The sequence below is a fragment of the Salvia hispanica genome, chromosome 5 (genome assembly GCF_029641045.1).
Source record: "Salvia hispanica isolate PSC_SH4W2 chromosome 5, Shi_PSC_v1, whole genome shotgun sequence".
Classification (NCBI taxonomy): Eukaryota; Viridiplantae; Streptophyta; class Magnoliopsida; order Lamiales; family Lamiaceae; genus Salvia; species Salvia hispanica.
Genome location: NC_142696.1, coordinates 21380570 through 21402540, shown reverse-complemented (window position 1 = coordinate 21402540; position 21971 = coordinate 21380570). Strand labels below are relative to the sequence as shown.

Genomic DNA, 21971 nt, shown 5'->3' with positions numbered 1-21971 from the left:
ATTAGTACGGTTCAAATTAAGAGTAAATGCCAAAACTGGTTCTGAACATATGATCCTTTTACGATTTTGGTCCTAAACTTTATCTTTTTGATTTTTTTTTCCTGCACATTTCAAATCGGATCACAATTGGTCCTCTGTCAATAGTTCCATTAATTTTATAACGGTCAACGGGTTTAACCCAATTTAACCAAATTAACTTTTAATTTTGATATTTCACTCCCCCTAATTAATTCCTAATTAGACTAGGTCCCGGAGCTCCCGTCGGCGGAGCCGGAGGGCTCGTTTGCGATGGAGATGGAGCAGGAGACGTCGACTTCAACAGAGCCGGGGCTGGAACCGAAGCCGGAGGGGAAGCAACCGGAGCCGGCATAGGTGCAACCTGTGGAGGAGGAGATGGCACCGGAGGCGGCGGTGAGGCGGGAGGAGGAACTGCCGGCTCATTCATTCTTCGCGAATTCCCTCCAACAAGCTTCTGCGACTCATCCATACGCTTGATGCGGCACTTGTAGAGAAGGAACACCATCTGCATTGGAGTCGCCACCGTCAGCGGCCAATCGCCGGCGAATTCTCCTACCGCCACCATTGCTCCGCCCACTCCCACTTCTCCCACCGCTAGTCCGCCTCCGGTGACCACTCCGACGCCTCCAGCAGCAACGCCACCTCCGGTTTCAACACCACCGCCAGTCTCCGCGCCTCCGCCGGTGGTTAGTTCTCTGCCACCTGCTGCTACTCCCGTCGCCGCTCCTCCACCGGTTAGCACACCACCGCCAGCGTGACCTCCGCCGGCAGTTCCTCCTCCACCGGCTGCACCTACGCCGGCCTGGTTGCTTCCCCTCCGGCTTCGGTTCCAGCCCCGGCTCTGTTGAAGCCGACGTCTCCTACTCCATCTCCATCGCAAACGAGCCTTCCGGCTCGGGAGCTCCGGGACTTAGTCTAATTAGAGAATTAATTAGGCGGAGTAAAATATCAAAATTAAAAGTTAATTTGGTCAAAATTGGGTTAAACCCGTTGACTGTTATAAAATTAACGGAACTAATGACGGAGGACCAATTGTGATCCGATTTGAAATGTGCAGGATCAGAAAATCAAAAAGATAAAGTTTAGGACCAAAATCGTAAAATGGTCATATGTTCAGGACCGATTTTGGCCTTTACTCTAAAATTAATATTCCAAATTTGATTGGATAATTGAATACTACTCCATGTACTTTGCAAATTCCAAACCCTTTATGTTTTTACTCAAGAAATATCCTTTTAAACAACCCTTTTTTTTGGTAACTAACGCAGGCAAAGCCTGATATCAAAACAAACTAACGAATATAAGAAACACCTATTCTGTCATGCAACAACCGACTACATAGAACTATACCACTAAGACATTTTTTGTAGGGACCACTAAGACATTAATATACACGCCATTTATTTCGTTGATCGGTCGTTAATCATTTAATTTAATATTGTGCATGAGTAGTTCATTTCAAGGATCTTTAGATATCAATTTATCCATGTCTTATTTAATGAAATCGGCCCAAACGGATCTAAGACCTAATAACAACAAATTGAGAGCCACATATTTTCATTTCTAGTAATTGTGGAGATAGTTAAATAGGTATCATTAGTTGGAAGGCATGCATTGGCAGAATTAAATGAGTTTGACAACAAGAAGGCTATCTGATAACTCGAGGAATTATATCTAAGTATATACCATTACGCAACTATTGTGACACTTAACTAGTACTAGTACCTAGGTATTATCAACATAAAAACAATGACAATTATCAACGAATCGACCACGTTATAGCATGCTTTCCTCCTATAATATTTAATTATTAATGTTTAATACCCGTGAATAAATCTTAATCACCAAAATATATTGAATAAGCATGTTCGTGTCATTGTGTGTGTGCGGGAGGAAATATAATGTTCTATTTATAGCGAGATTTATCGTAACCTCTCTAATAATTCGGATGTGTAATTAGTAAACATATTGAATCCACCCATTTATATGATTTAATCTCAACGAAGAAGAGGCATGTATAATTGGTGAATGAAATGATTTCCAATGAATTTATGAAGCGGGATGCATGCCTAATTAAATTTTTATTATTATATTTATCATTTTTGTCAATTTCATAAAGAGCTATAGGTTGAATTCCAAATTTTGCTATAAAATTATAAAAAAAAAATCTAAAAATGAAAATGTGACATGTAGGACAAATTAGAAAAAAGAAACATCTTGTAGTATAAATGCTTATATAATGCGTAAGCTTAACCGTGCGTATAGTTAAACATAGGTTGTACATGAAACACGAATATTGATATCTACGCATTAATTTGATGAAAAAAAACTCAAGATATGTAATTAATCATAAAAAGAGATAACTACTATATTTATTAGCCTAGTAATATCTTTTGTACGCAACATGTTGTCCAAAATTTAACTAAACGCTTTTACACAAAAATAATGTAAAGCTTCTTTATATATATATATATATATATATATATATATATATATAACTCCCTCCACATATATATTATCATCCCATTTCATTTCTGGAATTTGAATTTCCTCAAGTACTCTTGATATTGATCAAGATGCGAAGCCTTGTTGTAACAATATTACTAATAATAATTTTGTCCATAAACACAGACGCCTCCTCGCTGCCGGAAAGGCTGCTCCGATCAACAGCAGAGCTCCGAAACCATACGAAGATATCGGAGTTCCGGCTTGTAAACCGGAGGAAGCTGGTAGAGTGCCCCGACCCGAACCCGTACGTCAAGGTGAGAGTAACCTCCAACCCGACCCTATCCGATGAGGAATACGTGACGGTCAACATCACCGGAGTTTTGGAGCCTTCCGAAACCGATTGGGTGGCTATGGTTTCCCCTTCTCACTCCGAGTACGTGCACTTCATTTCTTGATCATCGTCACGCTTAATTAAACGCAGCTAATTAAAGGCTAATGTTTTTGGTTATAGTGTGAAGGCGTGTCTTGAAAATGCAGTTATGTACGAACAAACGGGCGATTTCAACAGTCTCCCACTTCTATGCCACTATCCTGTTAAGGTCCTACTACCATCTTACCTAACGATATTTTAATTAGGTAGTACATGTGTTACTTATTTTGTGTAGTGTTCTTTTCCCATTTATAAACATGAAGACTAGTGATAAGGAGTAATACTCCTGCACAGAATTTTTAATATAAAATTGATATAACAAAAAGTAGGAAGAAAAAATGGTTGGAATATTGTTAAGGGTTCGTTTGGTACAAAATTGGAATTAAACTTTAAGGAATTGAATTATAATTTAGTTCCAAATTATTTTATGATAAAATGATACTAGTATAAAGTGTGTATGCAGTGTGTGTAGTGTGTATGCAGTGTGTGTAGTAATGACAAATTCCGACTACATTAAAATGATATGGATAACCATATCTAACTTCTAGAGATTTTGCAATCACATCACTGTCATTTTCAGTGATAACCATGTCAGCATGTCTTATGTGATGTAATAACTAATGAAATGTAGCCAAATTTCGTTGTTGGTGAAAATATTCAAAAAGTATTTAAGTTTGTGATATTAAATGTCAAATTCAAAGTTTGAGGAAAAAACAAATTTTTAAAAAGTTTCGTGATATTAAGCGGATATATATATCAAATAATTTGGTTTGGTTCCAAATTGAGCAAAATTCAAACAAAAACTTTGCAATATCAATTAAAATTAGGGGTACATGCATATTCTTGACTTTTTAGACGCATGGCCTCTATATACAGTTCCTGCAATCAGGCAAGTCAAATTTGTGTAAGAAATTTGGTTGAGATAGTTCCGAATGCAGGCTCAATATGTAAGCAATGATCCAGAATATCTGAAGTGCGGCAAGAGTGATTGTGACATGAGCATTGCTGGGATATGCGTGACAAAGACGTGCGGGGCCACGTTATCGTTCCATGTCGTCAACATACGTACGGATATCGAGTTCGTGATGTTTACCGGTGGGTTTGAGACGCCATGCATCTTGAATAGATCCGACCCGATTAAATTCGCTAACCCGAACCAGCCTGTGTACGCCCATGTAGCCAGCGTTGATTCTACTGCAACATCGGTGTGTATTCTAATTTAAAACTTTAATTGAAATTAATTAATCATACTTAACAAAACATGACTACAATTAATTGCAATTATCATATTATTAACAATTTTGCACGATTATGTAATTGTCTGTATGCATTTTGTTCTAAGTGCAAGTCTCACACAAAAATGTGTTGATATGTAGTGCTTGTGTTGATTTGAAATGGCAGATGAGATTGACGTGGGTGAGTGGGGATCCAAGTCCACAACAAGTTCAATATGGAGACGCCCAATCCGCACAATCCTCAGTGTCAACCTTTTCCCAAGCTGACATGTGCAATAGTAACTACATTCATCCACCCTATTCACCCTTTTTAATTACTTTCATTCGATCTATTATCTCTAACTTCTATTTTAAATTTTTAGGAAATACAATGTGATAAATCAGTCACAGAGGAATTAAGAAAAGTAAAAAAATAATAATAGTTCGTTCTCTATTGTTGGATCACCGGTCGTGTGGCCAAATCCACAGTATAGAACTATATGGATAGGCCGTTTTAGTACTATATTTATTATGATTAAAAAATTAATTTAGAAATGATAAAACTAATTAATTTGGTATGGTGATACAGGTTCGTTGGAAAGTCCGGCGGTTGATTTCGGATGGCACGACCCTGGTTTTATTCATTCAGCTATAATGACTGGACTTCGTCCTTCCTCTAATTACTCCTACAAATATGGAAGGTTTTTTCAATTACTATCATTTACTCCGGCATTCGTCCTTGAATATGTGATTATAAATCCAAGTTGCTAGCTTAGAAGAGTCCATATACATCATCTCCAAACATGATTGATTAAGTTGTGTTGAACAGTGATTCAGTGGGATGGAGCGATGAAATGAAGTTGAGAACTCCACCGCCATCAGGATCGGATGACCTTAAATTTCTTGCTTATGGTGATATGGGAAAGGCTCCTCTTGATTCCTCTGTAGAGCACTACATACAAGTAAGTACTAGTATATATATAGCTCTTTAATTAATTGTGTTTGTCCACATAAATATATTGGAGGAGTAATTAATTACTGGAGTTGAATGTATGTATAGCCTGGATCGGTATCTGTTGTAAAAGCAATGGAAGAGGCAGTATCCTCCGGTGGAGGGGTCGACTCTATATTTCACATCGGCGACATTAGTTACGCTACCGGTTTCATGGCCGAGTGGGATTTCTTCCTTCACCTCATTTCCCCTCTTGCCTCCCAACTCCCCTACATGACCGCCATCGGCAATCACGAGCGGTACGTTACATGCATGCCAATTACTTAAAACAGTGTTGGCTGTAGATGGTACGAGTTTTAATGCAAAATTGGTAAAATAAGAGATATAGAAGGAAAGTGTATGGTAAAATTTCCTAGAGACTCATTTTAGTAGATAGCGCAAAATGGGAAATCATGATTATTTTTGGTGGATGCAATGCAGAGACTACATGGACTCTGGCTCCGTTTACCCAACCCCGGACTCTGGGGGAGAATGCGGGGTTGCCTACGAGACTTATTTTCCTATGCCTACTGTCGCCAAGGATAAGCCCTGGTACTCCATAGAGCAAGGGCCTGTTCATTTCACTGTCATTTCCACCGAGCACAACTGGACACAGAATTCAGAACAGGTAAAACTCAATTTCATCTATTAATATCCAATTTCATGTTCTAACTCATTTCATTGGCACTTGGCAGTATGAATGGATGAATAAGGACATGGCCGCAGTGAATAGAACAACAACTCCATGGCTCATATTCACAGGGTATGTCTCAAAAACTATGCTGCACCACTTATTCATTAATTATTGATGAATTTGTGATGAATGCTCAGGCACAGGCCCATGTATACATCTTCTCCTGGAAACCCAATTTTTCCTAGCGTCGACGATCAGTTCATTGATGCAGTGGAGCCGTTGCTACTAGCAAACAAGGTAGAGTAGATTACTCATCTATTTTGAAGTTATATGACTGAAAATTTGTGTTATTATCATGATTATTTTTTCTGTTTTATTTATTTATCTTCCCTACCAAACTGATCTATAATAGGTGGATTTGGTTTTGTTTGGGCATGTCCATAACTATGAGAGGACATGCGCCGTTTATAAGGAAGAATGCAGAGGAATGCCCACCAAAGATTCCAATGGAGTTGACACATACCATAATTCCAATTACTCTGCGCCGGTTCATGCTGTTATTGGAATGGCTGGATTTGAGCTTGATAATTTCACACAGACTGTAATTAATTATACCTCTTAATTAATTAACTTATTGTATTCTTTTTTAGATTAATAACATATAGATTGTGTTGATATTGTAGGATAATAGCTGGAGCTTGGTTAGGATTACCAAGTTTGGATATTTAAGAGTTCAAGCCACCAAGAGCGAGCTTCATGCCGAGGTCAGTGGAATTCAGAAAATAAGCAAAGTTTCAGATTTGATTACTTATTTTGCTAAATTAGACACTCCTTTTTGGTTTGTAGTTGGTGAATGCAGATTCAAGAAATGTGGATGATGGTTTCCGAATCATTAAGTGAGGGACTTGACACCGTTCATAGCAAAAAAAAAGTCAGAATTCAGACCAGATTTCATTTTTGACATGTTTTATAAATTGGTTGTAATAATAACACATCACTCTTTAGTTTATAGAAAAATATTGTACCATACTATTTTCCTAGTCACAAGTAAAAAATGGATGTTCATAATGGAGCTGCTGGAGCATAATGATGAGTCAAAATGATGAGGCTATAACATTTCTATTTATTTTGTGGATAAAATTTTGGTATATATAGAATTTAGAACAACCCTTATTTCAAAATCTAAAACAAACAACTCTTCTTTATTACAGATATTAAAGCACTGCTCTTTTTTCTGAAGTGTATCAATAGTTGCTCTTCAACCTCTTATGGAACTGTATAGCCTGCAAAATAAGAGAAAATTAGAAAAGCTCAAAGCTCATACTAGTATATAATAGTATTGAATTAATGTTAAAAAACATTAGCAATTTCTTACTGCCACATTTGGTTCCATGAGCAAGTGGCTTGCCACAAGATGCAGAAACAAAAGCTGCCTTTTGCATGCTGATTATCTTCTCAACTTGGTTAGTGACATGCTGACAGACACATGGCAGATCGACGTTCCTAATGACGTTGCAGCAGCCCTGAGACGGGGCCTGCTGAGGGCCCGGTCGCTGGACGAATCTGGAGCATTGTTGGATGAGACCTTGGAAGTCGCCTTGGCATTGCGCTGAGGCGGTGGAGATGATCATGCTTGTGCATATCACCAGCATCAGGTATGTTGTAAACTCTATTTTGGCCATTGCCTCTTGCTTGTAGTAATTGTTGTCTTGGCTTCAGTAGATGTGACTTTAAATAGAAATTTGGATCTCAAGTTGGAGTCATGATGTTTGCTACCTTCATGTTTTCTTTCTGCTCCTTAGTAGGATACTTCCTAAAGTTGCCTCATTTTGTGCTAAAAGTGTTTTAGAGTTATGCTTTTGGCACACCTTTCTGTTTGTAAAAGTTAAGAGGTCATGATTTTGAGTGAAAAAAATAAATAAATAAAGGTCATGAATTTTACATGGGGTTGGGTAACGCAAAATTATTAAAAATATGGATCTTAAATTAAAGGTCATAACAAAATAGTGTAAAAATCGTAAAAACTGAACTTGGAAATACCTAGTACTCCATTGAGTTCATAATGACAAGTTTCCTTCTCTTATTTCCTCTCTTCATATTCTTTTCATCTAGCTTTTCTCTTTCATTATTTTCTATCAAATTTCATCCTTTAAATGTTAAACGCATGTTTACTCTTTTTTATTACTGCTATATTAAGTTCATTAATCTTACTATATTTATATTGATTACCATTCTTTTAAATAAACAGAAATTAGGATTTGTAATTTTTACTTATTTATCTTTCGGAATGGTAGGTTTTGTCTCGTTGTTTAGGATATTTATTTGAAAAATCCCACTATTTAGACAATTCTCATTAAGTACTCAACAAATTAAATCATTCTTGGGAATAAAATTTAACGATTGGAATATTGATGCGTCAATCGAAATTACAACCTATAAGGTGTGACATGCAAAAGTTTTAGTTTTACTTGATTTTGTTCCATTGCTTGGATTGTCTACTCCATTTTATTTCAATATTTGGAGGGTTACGATGTTGTTTTAACAATTAATCAAAAAAAGACATTTTGAATTTAAATAAGAATTTTGGGTGTTAAGTTGGATGCGTGGTGTTTGATGTCTTCATGTTTTCTTTGTGCTCCTTCGTAGGATTCTTCCATAAAAGATGCCCTTATTTTGTGCTAAAAGTTGTTTTGAGTTGTTTCCTTGGCACACCATTTTTATCTTTGATTTGAATTTTGACTTCCGAGTGATGAAAACAAATTAAAAAAAAAAAAGAAAAGAAAACTCAGCTATATTCTTTTCAGATTGTCTAAGACCATCCCCAACCATTTACATCAAACTCAAACTCATTTTTGAGTATACGTCACATCAAAAAGTAGTTTTACTCCAACCATTTACACCAAATTCAAAATTTACACTATTTTTGGGTTTTTGTCTCACAATATTTTTGCAGTAACACCATATTTGATGTTATTTTAAAAAAACACCAAAAACGGGTTTGAGTAATTAGTATGCCCAAAAGAAATAGTATGTCAATTGTAATTGGATAGAGTAATTATATAATATGGATCATATTAAATAATTATTTCATCAATTAATTACTTCAATGAAAGGTCATAATTAAATAATTATTTAATTACTTAAATGAAAGGTCATAAAAGAAACTTTATTTTAGTGTAAAAATCATAAAAATTGAATAGATTGATATAGTAATAATTTAAAATTCTAAATAATTTCCATTTAAATATATGAATTTTCAACATTTTTTCTTATTTTTACCAAAAAAAATTATTTTTGAATTTAAATATATGAACTTTCAGTTTTTATTGGATTTTTGTTCGAAATTAATTTTATCTAAATTGATTCTCGTGTCAAAATCAAAATCAAACAAATTTATGCATAGTGCGACTTTAATTCTTCTGATTTTATGTCAGCTTACAAGAAATGTTTGTGATGCCAATATAAAATGAATATGTAAACGTATTAACATTGAGTTTCATCCTTGCATGAATTATATATACCCTCTGTTTTTGTTTACAACATGGCAGTCAAAATTTGTCACTGAGTAGAAGAAACCTTGTCCCCTGTAGCAGGTAATCCCGCGATATCCTTCAACGGCGTCCACACAAATTTTCTCCTGCACATACGTACACAATCAGTATTTCATTTTCCATTAATTTGATGTATCTATTTTAAAAAGGAACGCACCAGTTGCCGCATTCAGCGAGCACCCTGACTCGAGGCCGCAGTGTCGGAAGCAGGGCCAGAAACTGCAGCTCTGCCTTGGACAGCACCTAAACAACGCACACCAATTCAATCATCTCATCATACTCGAATTATGCAAACAAAAAAAGCAAACCTTAGCTTCGATGATCCATACTACGAGCCCCTTTGCATCCGGGGGAAGCAAAGATAGCCTGTAATCAACCTCCGGAGGGAAGTACCACCGCGCTATCGGCTGCTTCCCAATATGAGGCTGCACATATTTCAATTAAAATTGATGGATAAGATAAATAAACAAAACATGATAAGAACAGATTCCAATATAGATGAGTTATCTGTTTGGCCAAACTGCCTACTTACTGGGCAGACGGGGTGGAACTTGGTGAGGGTGGTCTCGGGGTCACCGAGGCCGCGGGCGGAGAGGTCGAGGAAATGGTAGCCTTGGTGGGCGAGGCGGATGAGGTAGCGGCCCTCGTAGCCTCCCTCGTGCGGGGAGTAGATGGCTAAGGCCTTGTGCTCCTCCACGTCGGCCAGCCACTGCCCCAGGTCCAGTTTCAGCAGGTCTCCTCCGATGAAGTCTCCCAAACTACGGTTGCATTTCGTTGTAATTCTCGCCGCTTTTCTGGTGAGCGTCGCCGGCCTTGTGCTGTGGTGCTGTGGGAGGAGGTGGATTGGCGGTGCAATTGCTCTTTGATGAAGTGAGCATGCTGCAGTTGCAGCCGCAGTTGCCATTTTTATTTATTGATTGCTATGTGTGTGAGTGGAGGAGCAAGAGATGAAAGGTGAAGTATTACGAAGATTCTGCTGGTCCTGAAACAAGATAAGGCGCTTTTCTGACTTCAAGTTTCTCTGCAATAAAACAAAACAAAATAATCATCTCAATATTCGTTTCATGTTTATTTTGTAATTTGTACTACTACTAAAATTAGCCATTGGAATTTGGGGCATTTGTATCTCATTTGAATGCGGACTAGACATCAACTACCAAGGTAATGGATCCCCCATATAGCTTTTGCGATAATATGATTTGGGGAGTGTCATATGGGACGAGGAAGAGAAGTTGGAATGAGTATATAATTCTTATCCAATTCGGTTTTTTGGGATGTTTCAAAAACAAATCAGTATGGGCTTGACCCAAAGCGGATAATATCAAATTAATATTGCAATCGACGATCTAATTGCTCTCCCATGCATTTATCTTCCAAGAACAACAAGGAGCACAACCTTTGCTTCATGTATAATCAGTCGTCCAGTGATTTTGTCATATCACGACACCATGCGCCTTCCTTCTGTAATACCACAATCCTCTATGGTTCTTCTTTAAATCATCCACTTACAACACTGACCTTGTTGGACCAACACCGCTCACATTTTCATCCGCCAAACCTCTCCGCCTAATACAATGCATCCATACTTAAACAATCAAAATATCTGTACCATATTGATCTAATAAATGTACAATCAGTAAACTTGTTTCTAAATGTGCTCCACCGAATGTATTTGTACTTACTTACGCATTAGGTTCATACTTCATAGTATAGTCAACGCGTACTATCAATAGGTAGAAAAGCGGCATCAGTCATACGCAGTTACGCATTCCTCGATTTACAGCTATTTTATCAAAACTCGCATTTGTGCACAACACAATTTCATCGCTTTCATAAACAGAGTAGAAGCGTACACAGATTCTGTCCCCACCAACAAATACGGCTATAGGAATCACGCAACCAGGCCAAGGCTGATTTCCCCCCCTCTCTCTCTCTCTCTCATTTCATCAAACAGTTGGGGGAAGAGTTAGGCTCTCAAATGCACTAAGACAAACACGCCAAAGAAGAATATGCAGGGAGTAATCGCGTCGAGGTGCTCCAGAATCATCAACAACGCCGTCTCCTCCCGTGTTAATCTCGTAGTTCACGCAGTTCTCAAACCGCCTGGCGTTCCGATTCAGCTAAATCCGAACTCCGTTGCTACTGGCGCCAGAACTCTCTCGAGTAAACCCAGATTATGGCGCTCCGTCAGAACTGTGCCGTCGGCGCTCAAGCTCAACGCCTTCCTATCCGATTTTCCTTCCCGACCTCCTCAAAACGCGGTGACCATTCCATATTTCTTTCGTGTTGCATTTGTCTTATTCTTATAGTTTTACAGGTTTTTGTAGTATGCAAAAATTGATGTGCAATTTGTGCATTTTGTCAGGGAACCAACGGCGATCAAAACTCACCGCCGAATGGGTATGCAATGTTCTCGACGGAGGCAGCTCCAGGACCGAAGCAAGAGAAGAAGACGTCGTTGACCGAAAATGGAGCTTCCGGAGAGACTAAAATCATCGCAACTCTAGCTAAATACTTGTGGATGAAGGACAATTTTGAATTTCGGTTTCGTGTCATTGCTGCCTTAGGTCTTCTGATCAGTGCCAAAGTAAATGTTTGCGAAGATTACCTATTATTTGCACGTGATGTTGATGTTTTAAGGTGATTTTATTTTGTGGTTGTTCCCTTTGGTTTGGGGTTTGTAGGTAATTAATGTTCAGGTGCCGTTCTTGTTCAAGCTGGCTGTTGATTGGCTATCAACAGTGACAGGCAATGCTGGTGGTCTTGCTGAGTTCACTGCTGCCAATTCTACTGCTCTAGCTCTTTTTGCTAGCCCTGCGGCAGTTCTAGTTGGTTATGGTATAGCGCGGCTGGGGGCATCTGCTTGTAATGGTAAGTTGCAACTTATGTAGGTTTTAATGGTTTGTTCCATTTTATGGAAGTTTGAAGATCCTAAAGAATAGATTTAAGTTACAAGAGTAAATGAAAATCGCCTTCATGTTTCTTTGCTCAAATTGTACTCCTACTATGAAAGAGTCCCTCATTTTAAGTATATTTTAATGTGGAACTTACTGTAATTCTTTTCATATAGAACTAAGAACTGCCATATTTTCCAAGGTGGCATTGAGAACAATTCGGCAGGTTTCTAGGCAGGTAGGGGTCTGCATTTCCTTACTTCCTCACCCTTTATATTGCATGATTGATCTGTTTCTTAAGATAATACTATATATTTAAATTAATGTATATTTATATGCTGACGATATGCTATTGTTCACTCTTTCATGTTGTACCCAAATTTTTCTGAATATGGAACATTTTTTCCATTGAAGGAAAATAGCAGAAATTTCCCAAGCATATAAAAGTAAGCTTCATGTAGGTTGGAGGAAATTGCTGGCATAGGGTGAAAATTGTCATCAGTTTTAGCTTTTCTCTAGCTCTTGATCAATTTTAAATTAAAGATTTCATGATAAGAAGATCACCGTCCTATGTAGAAAATTAGAATCTAACTTGGGGTTGCAGCTTGAAAAAGATCAAAAGTGAAACCAACCACAAGCTGCTGAACAGATGAAAAGCTCTAGGTTTCTGACCACCGAGACATTGATTTAGACAGAAACAGTAGGACTTCCCTTCTTGAAATTCCACTGATAATTGTCTGCCCATTCACCCTCTTGTTGTTTAATCTTCCATGTAGCCTCCAGCCCTTCTAGTGCCAGCTTAACTGAGTTTATCTTTCTATTATGTCGATACCTCTTACCATATCCCAATGTATTGTCTCATAAATGTGACTCTAGTTTGGATCTGTCAGAAATAGAACAATAAAATTGAAAAATGTGTCCAAAAAAATTACAACTAAATGTTAGTATAAAAAAACAAATAATGAATAGGTTGCTTCTAGCTTCTTTTGTAACTATTGGGATTTTTTATTGCTTAAGATAATGATGCTACACAAACTCAGAAAGCGTGATGAATAAGCTACGTAGCCGACTAGCAGTCAGACAAAATTAATAAGTCATTTATATTCTTTCTGATGATGTTCCATTCTCATTGCTTAATCAAAATGGGCAGTCTCAAAGATGCATATTACTGTTTGTGATAAAGCAGAGTTCTAGATGAGCCTTGAGAAAGTGAATTCTTTATGTATCTTATAAGTTTATATACCTCGAAAATAAAAGGAAGGTAATCAGTGGGTGACAGAATTTCTTGGTAAAAAAGGACATAGCAAGGCCCTATTTGGGATGTTATGTAGCTGGTAACAAATCAGATATATAGGTAACATAAAAGGATTCATGGTCCCCAAGTCCAAAATCCTAGTGTTTGAAACAGAGCTACACAAAGATATGTTTCTCAAGAAGGATGTCAGTAAATGAGAAGGCAAACTTATAGAAAAGACAAAGAACTAAGATATTAAGCAACAATACCTTAATTGAAAGGGTATATGTATGCTGATAGGAAACTCTGTGGGGTGAAAGAAGTTTCACTTGGGATGGAAGTATATTGATGTTATCTACTAAAGCCATTTGAGCTGAAATTGTGATACTCCAAATTGCATTACCTTATTCACCTCCTTGGTTGACTAAGACCTGCTTGACCTTTTCTCTTTTATGATTCTGTAATCATGTTTGCCAAAATTTTATGGAAAAGAAGAGGTCTATAATGAATTGAACCATTGGACCTTATTGACTATGTCACTATGTTTATCTTCTATTTATAATTCTTGCGAGCTGAAAATTAGAAACAGCAAAGCACAAATAATGAAAATATAATAATGTATAGAACGTAATTGGAAATCAACATAGCTTTGTAAAACAAAAGGGGATTGGATCAACTAGCTGACTATTGGAAAATGTAGTATTCAGTTTGGTTCCAGTACATTCCAAATGGTTTTGATTAAATGAACTATGTTAACCCGAGAGAGTGATACTACTTCTATATGGCATCAGGTCAATTGGTTGGCAATTTTTGTTCATTCTCAGCAAGAAATAATTTATTTTTGTAAATTATAACATGCAGAAAACAATAATATAAAGTTCAGAATCTTCAGACTTGCCTGTGTATTGACAAAGTCAGCACATGATATTTGTGTAACGTACATTGTCGACCCATTTTCTTGCAGGTCTTTTCACATTTGCATGATCTTGACCTGCGATATCACCTGAGGTACGTCACAGTCCACATTCTCTTAAAAATTAATAATACCTAGATCCCTCATGCTGCTTATTGTACCTTAAATTCTGTTTACACGTATTATAGTAGCTCTAAGGTGAAGTTTCCAAATGAGCTGAACGATTTAGAAATAACCTTGAAATATGCCTGTTTACCTTTGCAGTCGAGAAACGGGTGCTCTTAATCGTATCATCGATCGTGGTAGCCGGGCTATAAACTGGATTCTTTCATCAATGGTCTTCAATGTTGTACCAACTGTGTTAGAGGTGTAATCCCTAGTTGATTCCTTGTTAAGTTTGATGTAGTAAAAGCTTTTACAAGTTAAGAGTTTGTAGGAACAACTTTAATATTCTTGGTCTATGGCCTTACAGATATCAATGGTTGCTGGTATCCTTGCCTATAAGTTTGGAGCAACATTTGCATGGATTACTACATTTTCTATGGCAGCTTACATAGCTTTCACATTAACTGTGACACAGGTATTGTTTCTTTCTTTTAATAAGAGATCTTCATCTGAATTGTCTGGTATTTTTGAGTTGGTTCAGTTTGCATGATGTTTTAATAAAGACCACTATTGGATTTTCAATTGTAGTGGAGGACTAAGTTTAGGAAGGCAATGAATAAAGCTGACAATGATGCAAATACGCGTGCAATAGATTCCCTAATAAATTATGAGGTGAGATATCCTCTTCTTTGTGAGAATTAAGCTACATTTGAGCCCGGTGTTGATGTTGATGGTTCCTATTACCTTTCAGACTGTCAAGTACTTTAACAATGAAGCCTATGAAGCTGATAAATACGATGAGTTTCTTGAGAGTAAGTATTTTCACCTTAAAATTCAAATTTTATTTGTTCAAGCATTGGCCTACCACTATAGAGGCCAACATAAGAGATCTAGAACTTTTCTTTCATTGGTTAAATGATAAAAAATGTTAGATGCAGTGAAAGGGGTTAAGTTCTTAATTCCCAAGGTAAAGGGGGAGCACAACTTACAAAGTGATGTGTGTGTATAAAGGGGTGGGAGAGACTGGTATAAAATTAATACTCATATGTCTTCAATTCAAATTGATCAATGAACTCCTCTTGTGCTATGCCCTCAAATATTTCCATGAACTGAACTAGCTCTAAGAACATACTTTTCTAATAAATTTGTGAACTACATTAAGAATGTATGTTGTTTATACCAACTATGAGGCAAAGTATGTCATCTAAAGGGCATGCTTTTGCTTATAGCCTTATACCTGTGTTGGCAGTCTCTGCAAAACAATTATCTGTAAGATAGCACAAATTCTGGTTTGCTGCATTTGCATTCGCTCAATTATAACAATATAGTACCTATGGACCCATGGCTGGATGACCTTTCAGCTTGAGTTGCTACCTCATCAGAACTCCTATTAGTATGTTTTTTTTCCTTTTTGGTGAAATTATTTACCTCAGCAGCTCCTTTCATTTTGAGTAGCTAGGTCTGGATAGTTCTATACATAAAGGGGATAGTTCTATGACATGCTTCTTTCTACTTTTTGTCCCTTTCAGATGAAAGAATTTCTAAATTCATACCTCTCTCTGCCCTGTTAAGTCATACTTCATGTTTGCTATGATGTCAGTTAACCAATGAGGAACCATCTTTCAGGATACGAAGATGCTGCCTTAAAAACTCAAAGAAGTCTTGCTTCTTTGAACTTCGGGCAGAGTTTGATATTCAGCATTGCTATCTCAACTTCTATGATTTTGTGTTCAAGTGGGATCATGCAAGGAAATATGACTGTTGGGGACTTGGTAAATTCTACCTTCCTCATAAACATTCCTGTTACCCATTTTGGCATCTATTGACTAAGACTTGATCTCTTATTTATTCATTTATTTATGGTTTATTATTATCATGACTAAATATTATTCCTCTTAGGTCATGGTAAATGGACTTCTTTTTCAACTCTCTCTTCCACTCAACTTCCTTGGAGGTGTTTATAGAGAAACGGTTCAAAGTTTGGTAGATATGAAGTCCATGTTCCAATTACTTGAGGTATTCACTCACTGTCAGGGTAATGTTTATTTTCCATCTCGGAGAATTCCTGAAAGTGTTTACTGAATTAAAGTCAGATTTTGTTTGTTGGGATCGAACAATGTGATACTCGTTACTGGTGATATTTGGAGGATCTAATGGACAATTATGTTAAGCATAGCCCGGGAAACTTGTAGTTGTGTTAAATGTTTTCATATATAATGATTTTTAAATCCTATTTGCTTCACATCCAGGAAAAATCGGAAATTGTGGATAAACATGACGCGAAGCCTTTGGAATTGAATGGGGGGTGCATAGAATTTGAAAACGTTGACTTCAGGTGCGCCTCCGTATTTTCTAGTTGGAATACAACTGTACTTGATGGTCTATTGTGTATAATAATAGTAGAAGGTCTTTATCATCTTTACAAAGTGGTTTTGTTCTCATAATTGACATGTAATGAGTTTAACTCTATATAGTTGCATGAAGAATGAACCTAAGTATCAATGTTACTAGTGAAACTCTGCCATGTGATATCTTTCGGCCTTGTGAAGAACTTAAGGCTGATAGGAAACTTAACTAGGGACGGAGTGAAGGATCTAATAATAGCTGGGAAATGCAGCTCGCTAGGAAACTATAATACAGCTTTTCATTCGCTTGCATGATTCTCTACAATCTATTATACTCTGCAACAAAGTGGACCTTCATCAGGCTTGGCTTTCTCATATTACTAGGTTTGTGGAATTTATTGGCTATATTACCATCCGGTTTAGCTTTCCAGACTACTTTCATGTTTCCCACTCTTTAGTTTTGCAAATATTGAAAATAAAAATGTGCTCATTACTTGCATTGTATTAAAGACTGTGTGGGTCTGAAAATGAAGATATGTAGTACTCCCTCCGTCCCTTATAATTTGTCACCATTTGACCCGGCACGGGTTTTAAGAAATGTAATAGAAAGTGAGTTGAAAAAGTTAGTGACATGTGGGTCCTACTTTATATATTGGTTTTATAATATAATGCGTGTGGGAATGAGTTAGTGGAATATGAGGCTCACTACTAAAAATGGTAAAAGTGAAAGGAGGCAAATTTTTAGGGACGGACGAAAATGGAAATAAGTGACAAATTTTCATGGACGGAGGGAGTATATGATACATATATGCGAACTACTAGTCTACTAGTAGGTATTTAATGATTTAGGTAGATGCATGGGAAACATTAAATACTAACAGGTCTCATAATAATACTCCCTCCGTCCCACTCAAGATGTCCGCATTCTTGAGTGGCACAGGATTTTAGGAGGAGTTGTTAGGTGGAGTAAGTAGAGAGAGAAATGTAATTGAATATTTTAATGAGAGAGGAGAGAGATTTATTTCCAAATATAGATAGTGGACATCTTGAGTTGGACAAACTAAAAAGGAAAGGTGGACATCTTGAGTGGGACGGAGGGAGTATTTTTTATAAAATAAGGGGGTGATTGCTGGTTTAGGGGTCAAGGGAATGATAAGAACGGAGAATGAGTTTCATTGCCCCCATTTTTGGGAGATATGGCTCATTCCTCCATTTTTGGGGTGCTAAACATTACTCCCTCCGTCCCATTAGAAATGAAACGTTTTCCTTTTTGGGTTGTTCCATTAAAAATGAAACATTTCTAAAAATGGAAACAACACTCTCTACTTTTTCTTCTCTCTTACTTTACTTTCTCTTCATTAACTCACAAAACAACACTTCATAAAATCTCGTGCCGAAAACATAATGTTTCATATTTAATGGGACGGGGGGAAGTACTATTTAGGGATCATTCCAACAAACCAAACCTATTCTTCATTTGTGTTCCTAGTCCCTGAATACACCCTACCAAGTTATTGGTAAGTTATCTTTCTGATGAAAATGGCTGAAAAACTTGCATTTCTTGGTTATCAAATGGAATAGGTAGAAAGATTCACCACAAAAATGAAATCAATGATGCCTAATTCTTTTGATCTCAATATCAACATCCGTGACTATGACCACACTTCTTTTGCTGCAGTTTAGTGCAGATGATTGAATTCCAGTTCATTACATGCTTGTCAGAACATATCTACATTAAGAAACTTGTTAGAGTTTAGTGTTGTAATTCTCTATCATATGTTTCAGTCACTCAGTAATAAATTTCAATTGTGATATCCTCTCTAAGCTATCAGATCAAACAATTCGCAAAAGCAAGTGTGCAGCTTTAGTAATGTGAAACCTGAAATGGTGCAGCATACTTTGCTATTTTGTCCTACTGCTTTTATTTAAACGTTTCAGTATATTTTACTGTCTTCAAAATGATTGAGTGTTTTGGTGCTCATCATATGTTCTTAACTTCTTATGCAGCTACCTCCCAGAAAGAAAGATTCTGGATGGTATATCATTTGCTGTGCCAGCTGGGAAGAGTGTAGCTATTGTTGGAACCAGTGGAAGTGGTAAACAATCACTTATTTTTCTTGATAAAAAGGATCCATTTTTTGTTCTGGTAATCGAGATATTTGGCTCTCATGTCTGTCTTGTTTGATTTATTCTGTTGCTGAAACTGAATAAAGGTGTTTATATGTATGTATGTGTAATGTTTGTTTTTTGAATAAGAAATGATTGTCTGTGTAGGAATGTTATTGAGATTGAATTACAAGTAATGTTGCTTAAAGTTCAACATTTTGTTTATTTTCTGAGGTAACCTTTTTTGGTTCTAACTGAAGTATGACAAGAAACATCTTTACTATTGTGAATATTTGATTTATTTGCGATGGATCGTATCATAGTGTGTTGGACCAGTTATAGTTTTGTCAATAATTTATGTGGTTTTGGTATGTGGTCGTTTGGGCATGATGGTTGGCTTGGTAATGTAGCATTTCATATTCATGACCATTTGCACCTGTTTCTTGAACTATCTTAAGTTTTTTTAGTTTTAGAGTCTTGTCTCATGATACCTCTGCATGTATTTGCAGGAAAGTCAACTATTCTAAGATTGCTATACAGATTTTTTGACACCCATGCTGGACACGTAAGATTACAGCAGTTTCTTTTGGACAAATAATTGGTTGGAATTTTAAATCTATTTTACTACTGCTATGGTGCCATTTGTCAATTTTCTGTAACTAATCTCAAGCAATAGATGTTCTTTCTTTAGGTTCTATGATCTTTTTCTTAAGTTCCATTTTACATTTTTACTTGACAGATAAAGATAGATGGGCAAGACATCAGGGGAGTAACACTCGAGAGCCTTAGGAAATCCATTGGCGTTGTTCCTCAAGACACTGTAAGTTGACAATTCCATGTAAGTGTTTGCTTCAGGAACGAATTATTGGCTATGCAGGCATTCTTAACCTCCTTTTGTTGTTATTGTTGCAAATTGCTGGCAGGTTCTATTCAATGATACTATATTCCACAACATTCACTATGGTCGCCTTGCAGCTACGCAGGAGGAGGTTCCTGTTAAAATTAACATTATTCTTACGCTTGTAATTGCTACTTTCAGAGGTTATCCTCTTATTTGTCTTCTAATAATAGGTATTTGATGCCGCTCGTCGAGCAGCTATTCACGACACAATCATGAAATTCCCGGAGAAATATTCTACTCTAGTAGGGGAAAGAGGACTTAAGGTATATCTTGTACTTCTGTAGTATCCTCGTTTAGATGCAATTTCAACTTGTAAGCATGAAAATTGTACATTTTTTAAAAAACCTCCTATTTTGTAAGTATGTTAAGTCTGTTAAGATGTATGAGATGATCTTTACCTTTATGTTGGTGTAAATAATTGACAATTATACCTACTCTGAATTCTGATCAACATTGAAGTTTATGTGATACTCTTACATTTTGGCAGTTAAGTGGTGGTGAAAAGCAAAGAGTGGCACTTGCTCGTACATTCTTGAAAGCACCTCCTATATTGTAAGTATCTGTTGCTTCTGATTACCCATGACATGCCATTTACTTCCTTCTTTCCATTCCTTTAGTTTTCATATTTAAGTTCAAGGGGGTAAAAATCTAAAGAATGGTGATAAATTATTGAAAATGTAATCTCAACTAAATCTGGATGACAACATTACTGCAGTGGGAATGAAAATAATCCTTTTTGTTTATGTAGTTATGTCAGTGTCTATTGATAAAGTTTAGGGTTAATAGATCAAATGAGCGCACCATAATCAAACTCAGAAAACCTAAGTACAAGCTGAATGTAAATCAATGAATACTCAGGCCCATCTCAAATAAAGCATATTAATACTCCCTAACTCCTGGTCCATGCAATGGTCCGGTAGCCTATTTTCTGTTGACACAGTATAAACAATATCGATAGTATTTTGAGCTCCTTGTGATTTATCTTTCTGCATATTGCTCTACTCACATTTTGTGTGTTCTGCTTGAACTCAATGATAATACTGTAGTTGATCTTTTGTAATTGCATTCCTTGTATGTTTTTTAATTCGCTTTATTTTCTTCCTTTTCTAGGTTTTGTGATGAAGCTACAAGTGCGCTTGATAGCACAACAGAGTCAGAGATTCTAAATGCTTTGAAATCCTTGGCAAATAATCGGACTTCAATTTTCATTGCTCACAGGCTCACAACAGCAATGCAGTGTGACGAGGTATTTGTTCTCCACTATAAGAATCTGAAGACACTCGTGTATTATATGCCATACTCCTTCCGTTCCTTGTTAATTGAGTTGTTTCTTTTCGGCATGGAAATTAAGAAATAAGTAGATGTTTACTATATTGAGTGGAAGGAGAATAAAGTAGGAGAGAGAACAAAGTAAGTGAGAATAAGAGAGAATAAAGTAAGTGAGAATAAGAGAGAAGAAAGTATGAGAGAGTATTATTTTTACCGAAAATAATTAACTCAATTATCTTTGAATGTCGTGGAATGGAAATATGACTCAATTAACAGAAACGGAAGAATATTCAAAAAAAGGGAAACATATACATGTCTTGACATTGTGTCACATTAGTTAGTCGAAGTCATGCGGTGGTTGAGATATAGTACATATTTACATTGGCCATGGTCATACTCCGTTTATACGGGCTATTCATAGTCGTGTTTCCATGTGATTGTGAGTGAAATTTGGAATGGCAGATCATAGTTTTGGAGAGCGGAAGAGTAGTAGAGCAGGGACCTCATGATGTTCTCTTGACCAAGTCTGGCCGATACTCACAGCTTTGGGCACAGCAAAATTCCACTGTTGATGCCATTGATGCAGCCATCAAATTGGAAGCATGAGTTCCATTCTAATTTTATCTCAAATTATTACTCTAGTATTTATTTTGCTTGCACATAGAAACATATGATAGATATATAATTGGGGGTTTTCAGTTCATATAAACATGTGGTAGTATGAATGAGGGACCATTGACTCTATAATTCCTGCAGGTCTACAGATAAGTTACTGCCCGAGTAATTTGTCGTCGAAAATTGCCCTTTTCATTCAATTTCTGCCCATGAATTATATAGATACAAGTTTGGAATAGTGAACATGTTATTCTCAGAACTGCATTTCAAAAGCACAACACAATTATGAGTTACATGAAAAAA

The 21971-nt window shown here is 36.7% G+C and overlaps 4 protein-coding genes across 4 annotated transcripts; 2 read left to right on the top strand and 2 right to left on the bottom strand.

Moving 5' to 3' along the window:
• The first annotated feature begins 2535 nt into the window (after positions 1-2535).
• On the top strand, positions 2536-6807 carry LOC125190572 (putative inactive purple acid phosphatase 27). Its single transcript, XM_048087901.2, has 13 exons — positions 2536-2899; positions 2978-3065; positions 3835-4101; positions 4298-4409; positions 4700-4811; positions 4940-5072; positions 5171-5361; positions 5543-5729; positions 5797-5864; positions 5933-6032; positions 6148-6336; positions 6419-6499; positions 6582-6807. The coding sequence occupies exons 1-13, from the start codon at positions 2595-2597 to the stop codon at positions 6633-6635; spliced, it is 1887 nt and encodes a 628-aa protein (XP_047943858.1). The 5' UTR covers positions 2536-2594; the 3' UTR covers positions 6636-6807.
• A 28-nt stretch (positions 6808-6835) lies between these two features.
• Positions 6836-7445, bottom strand: LOC125190573 (uncharacterized). Its single transcript, XM_048087902.2, has 2 exons — positions 7111-7445; positions 6836-7018 (listed from the first exon to the last, which is right to left on the bottom strand). Exons 1-2 carry the CDS (start codon positions 7415-7417, stop codon positions 7002-7004), a joined length of 324 nt encoding a protein of 107 aa, XP_047943859.1. The 5' UTR covers positions 7418-7445; the 3' UTR covers positions 6836-7001.
• Positions 7446-9197: 1752 nt separating this feature from the next.
• Positions 9198-10306, bottom strand: NDHN (NADH dehydrogenase-like complex N). Its single transcript, XM_048084467.2, has 4 exons — positions 9819-10306; positions 9595-9711; positions 9444-9529; positions 9198-9372 (listed from the first exon to the last, which is right to left on the bottom strand). Exons 1-4 carry the CDS (start codon positions 10188-10190, stop codon positions 9294-9296), a joined length of 654 nt encoding a protein of 217 aa, XP_047940424.1. The 5' UTR covers positions 10191-10306; the 3' UTR covers positions 9198-9293.
• An 817-nt stretch (positions 10307-11123) lies between these two features.
• On the top strand, positions 11124-21906 carry ABCB25 (ABC transporter of the mitochondrion 3). Its single transcript, XM_048087344.2, has 20 exons — positions 11124-11547; positions 11652-11873; positions 11971-12157; positions 12357-12418; positions 14379-14422; positions 14592-14694; positions 14800-14907; positions 15021-15104; positions 15184-15244; positions 16059-16204; positions 16332-16448; positions 16682-16767; positions 18785-18873; positions 19393-19448; positions 19623-19703; positions 19807-19872; positions 19955-20047; positions 20272-20336; positions 20895-21030; positions 21516-21906. Exons 1-20 carry the CDS (start codon positions 11296-11298, stop codon positions 21657-21659), a joined length of 2202 nt encoding a protein of 733 aa, XP_047943301.1. The 5' UTR covers positions 11124-11295; the 3' UTR covers positions 21660-21906.
• Positions 21907-21971: the final 65 nt, after the last annotated feature.

Bases quoted from the DNA above. Each gene is read 5' to 3' on its own strand.
- NDHN (XM_048084467.2), bottom strand. From the start codon at position 10,190: ATGGCAACTGCGGCTGCAACTGCAGCATGCTCACTTCATCAAAGAGCA. The intron at 9,530-9,594 runs GTTTGCTTTTTT...TGCGTTGTTTAG, and splicing joins TATGGATCATCGAAGCTAAG to GTGCTGTCCAAGGCAGAGCT. The intron at 9,373-9,443 runs GTGCGTTCCTTT...ACGTATGTGCAG, and splicing joins CTCGCTGAATGCGGCAACTG to GAGAAAATTTGTGTGGACGC.
- ABCB25 (XM_048087344.2), top strand. From the start codon at position 11,296: ATGCAGGGAGTAATCGCGTCGAGGTGCTCCAGAATCATCAACAACGCC. The intron at 14,908-15,020 runs GTATTGTTTCTT...TTTCAATTGTAG, and splicing joins TCACATTAACTGTGACACAG to TGGAGGACTAAGTTTAGGAA. The intron at 20,048-20,271 runs GTATATCTTGTA...ACATTTTGGCAG, and splicing joins TAGGGGAAAGAGGACTTAAG to TTAAGTGGTGGTGAAAAGCA.
- LOC125190573 (XM_048087902.2), bottom strand. From the start codon at position 7,417: ATGGCCAAAATAGAGTTTACAACATACCTGATGCTGGTGATATGCACA.
- LOC125190572 (XM_048087901.2), top strand. From the start codon at position 2,595: ATGCGAAGCCTTGTTGTAACAATATTACTAATAATAATTTTGTCCATA. The intron at 5,073-5,170 runs GTAAGTACTAGT...ATGTATGTATAG, and splicing joins CTGTAGAGCACTACATACAA to CCTGGATCGGTATCTGTTGT. The intron at 5,730-5,796 runs GTAAAACTCAAT...GGCACTTGGCAG, and splicing joins GGACACAGAATTCAGAACAG to TATGAATGGATGAATAAGGA.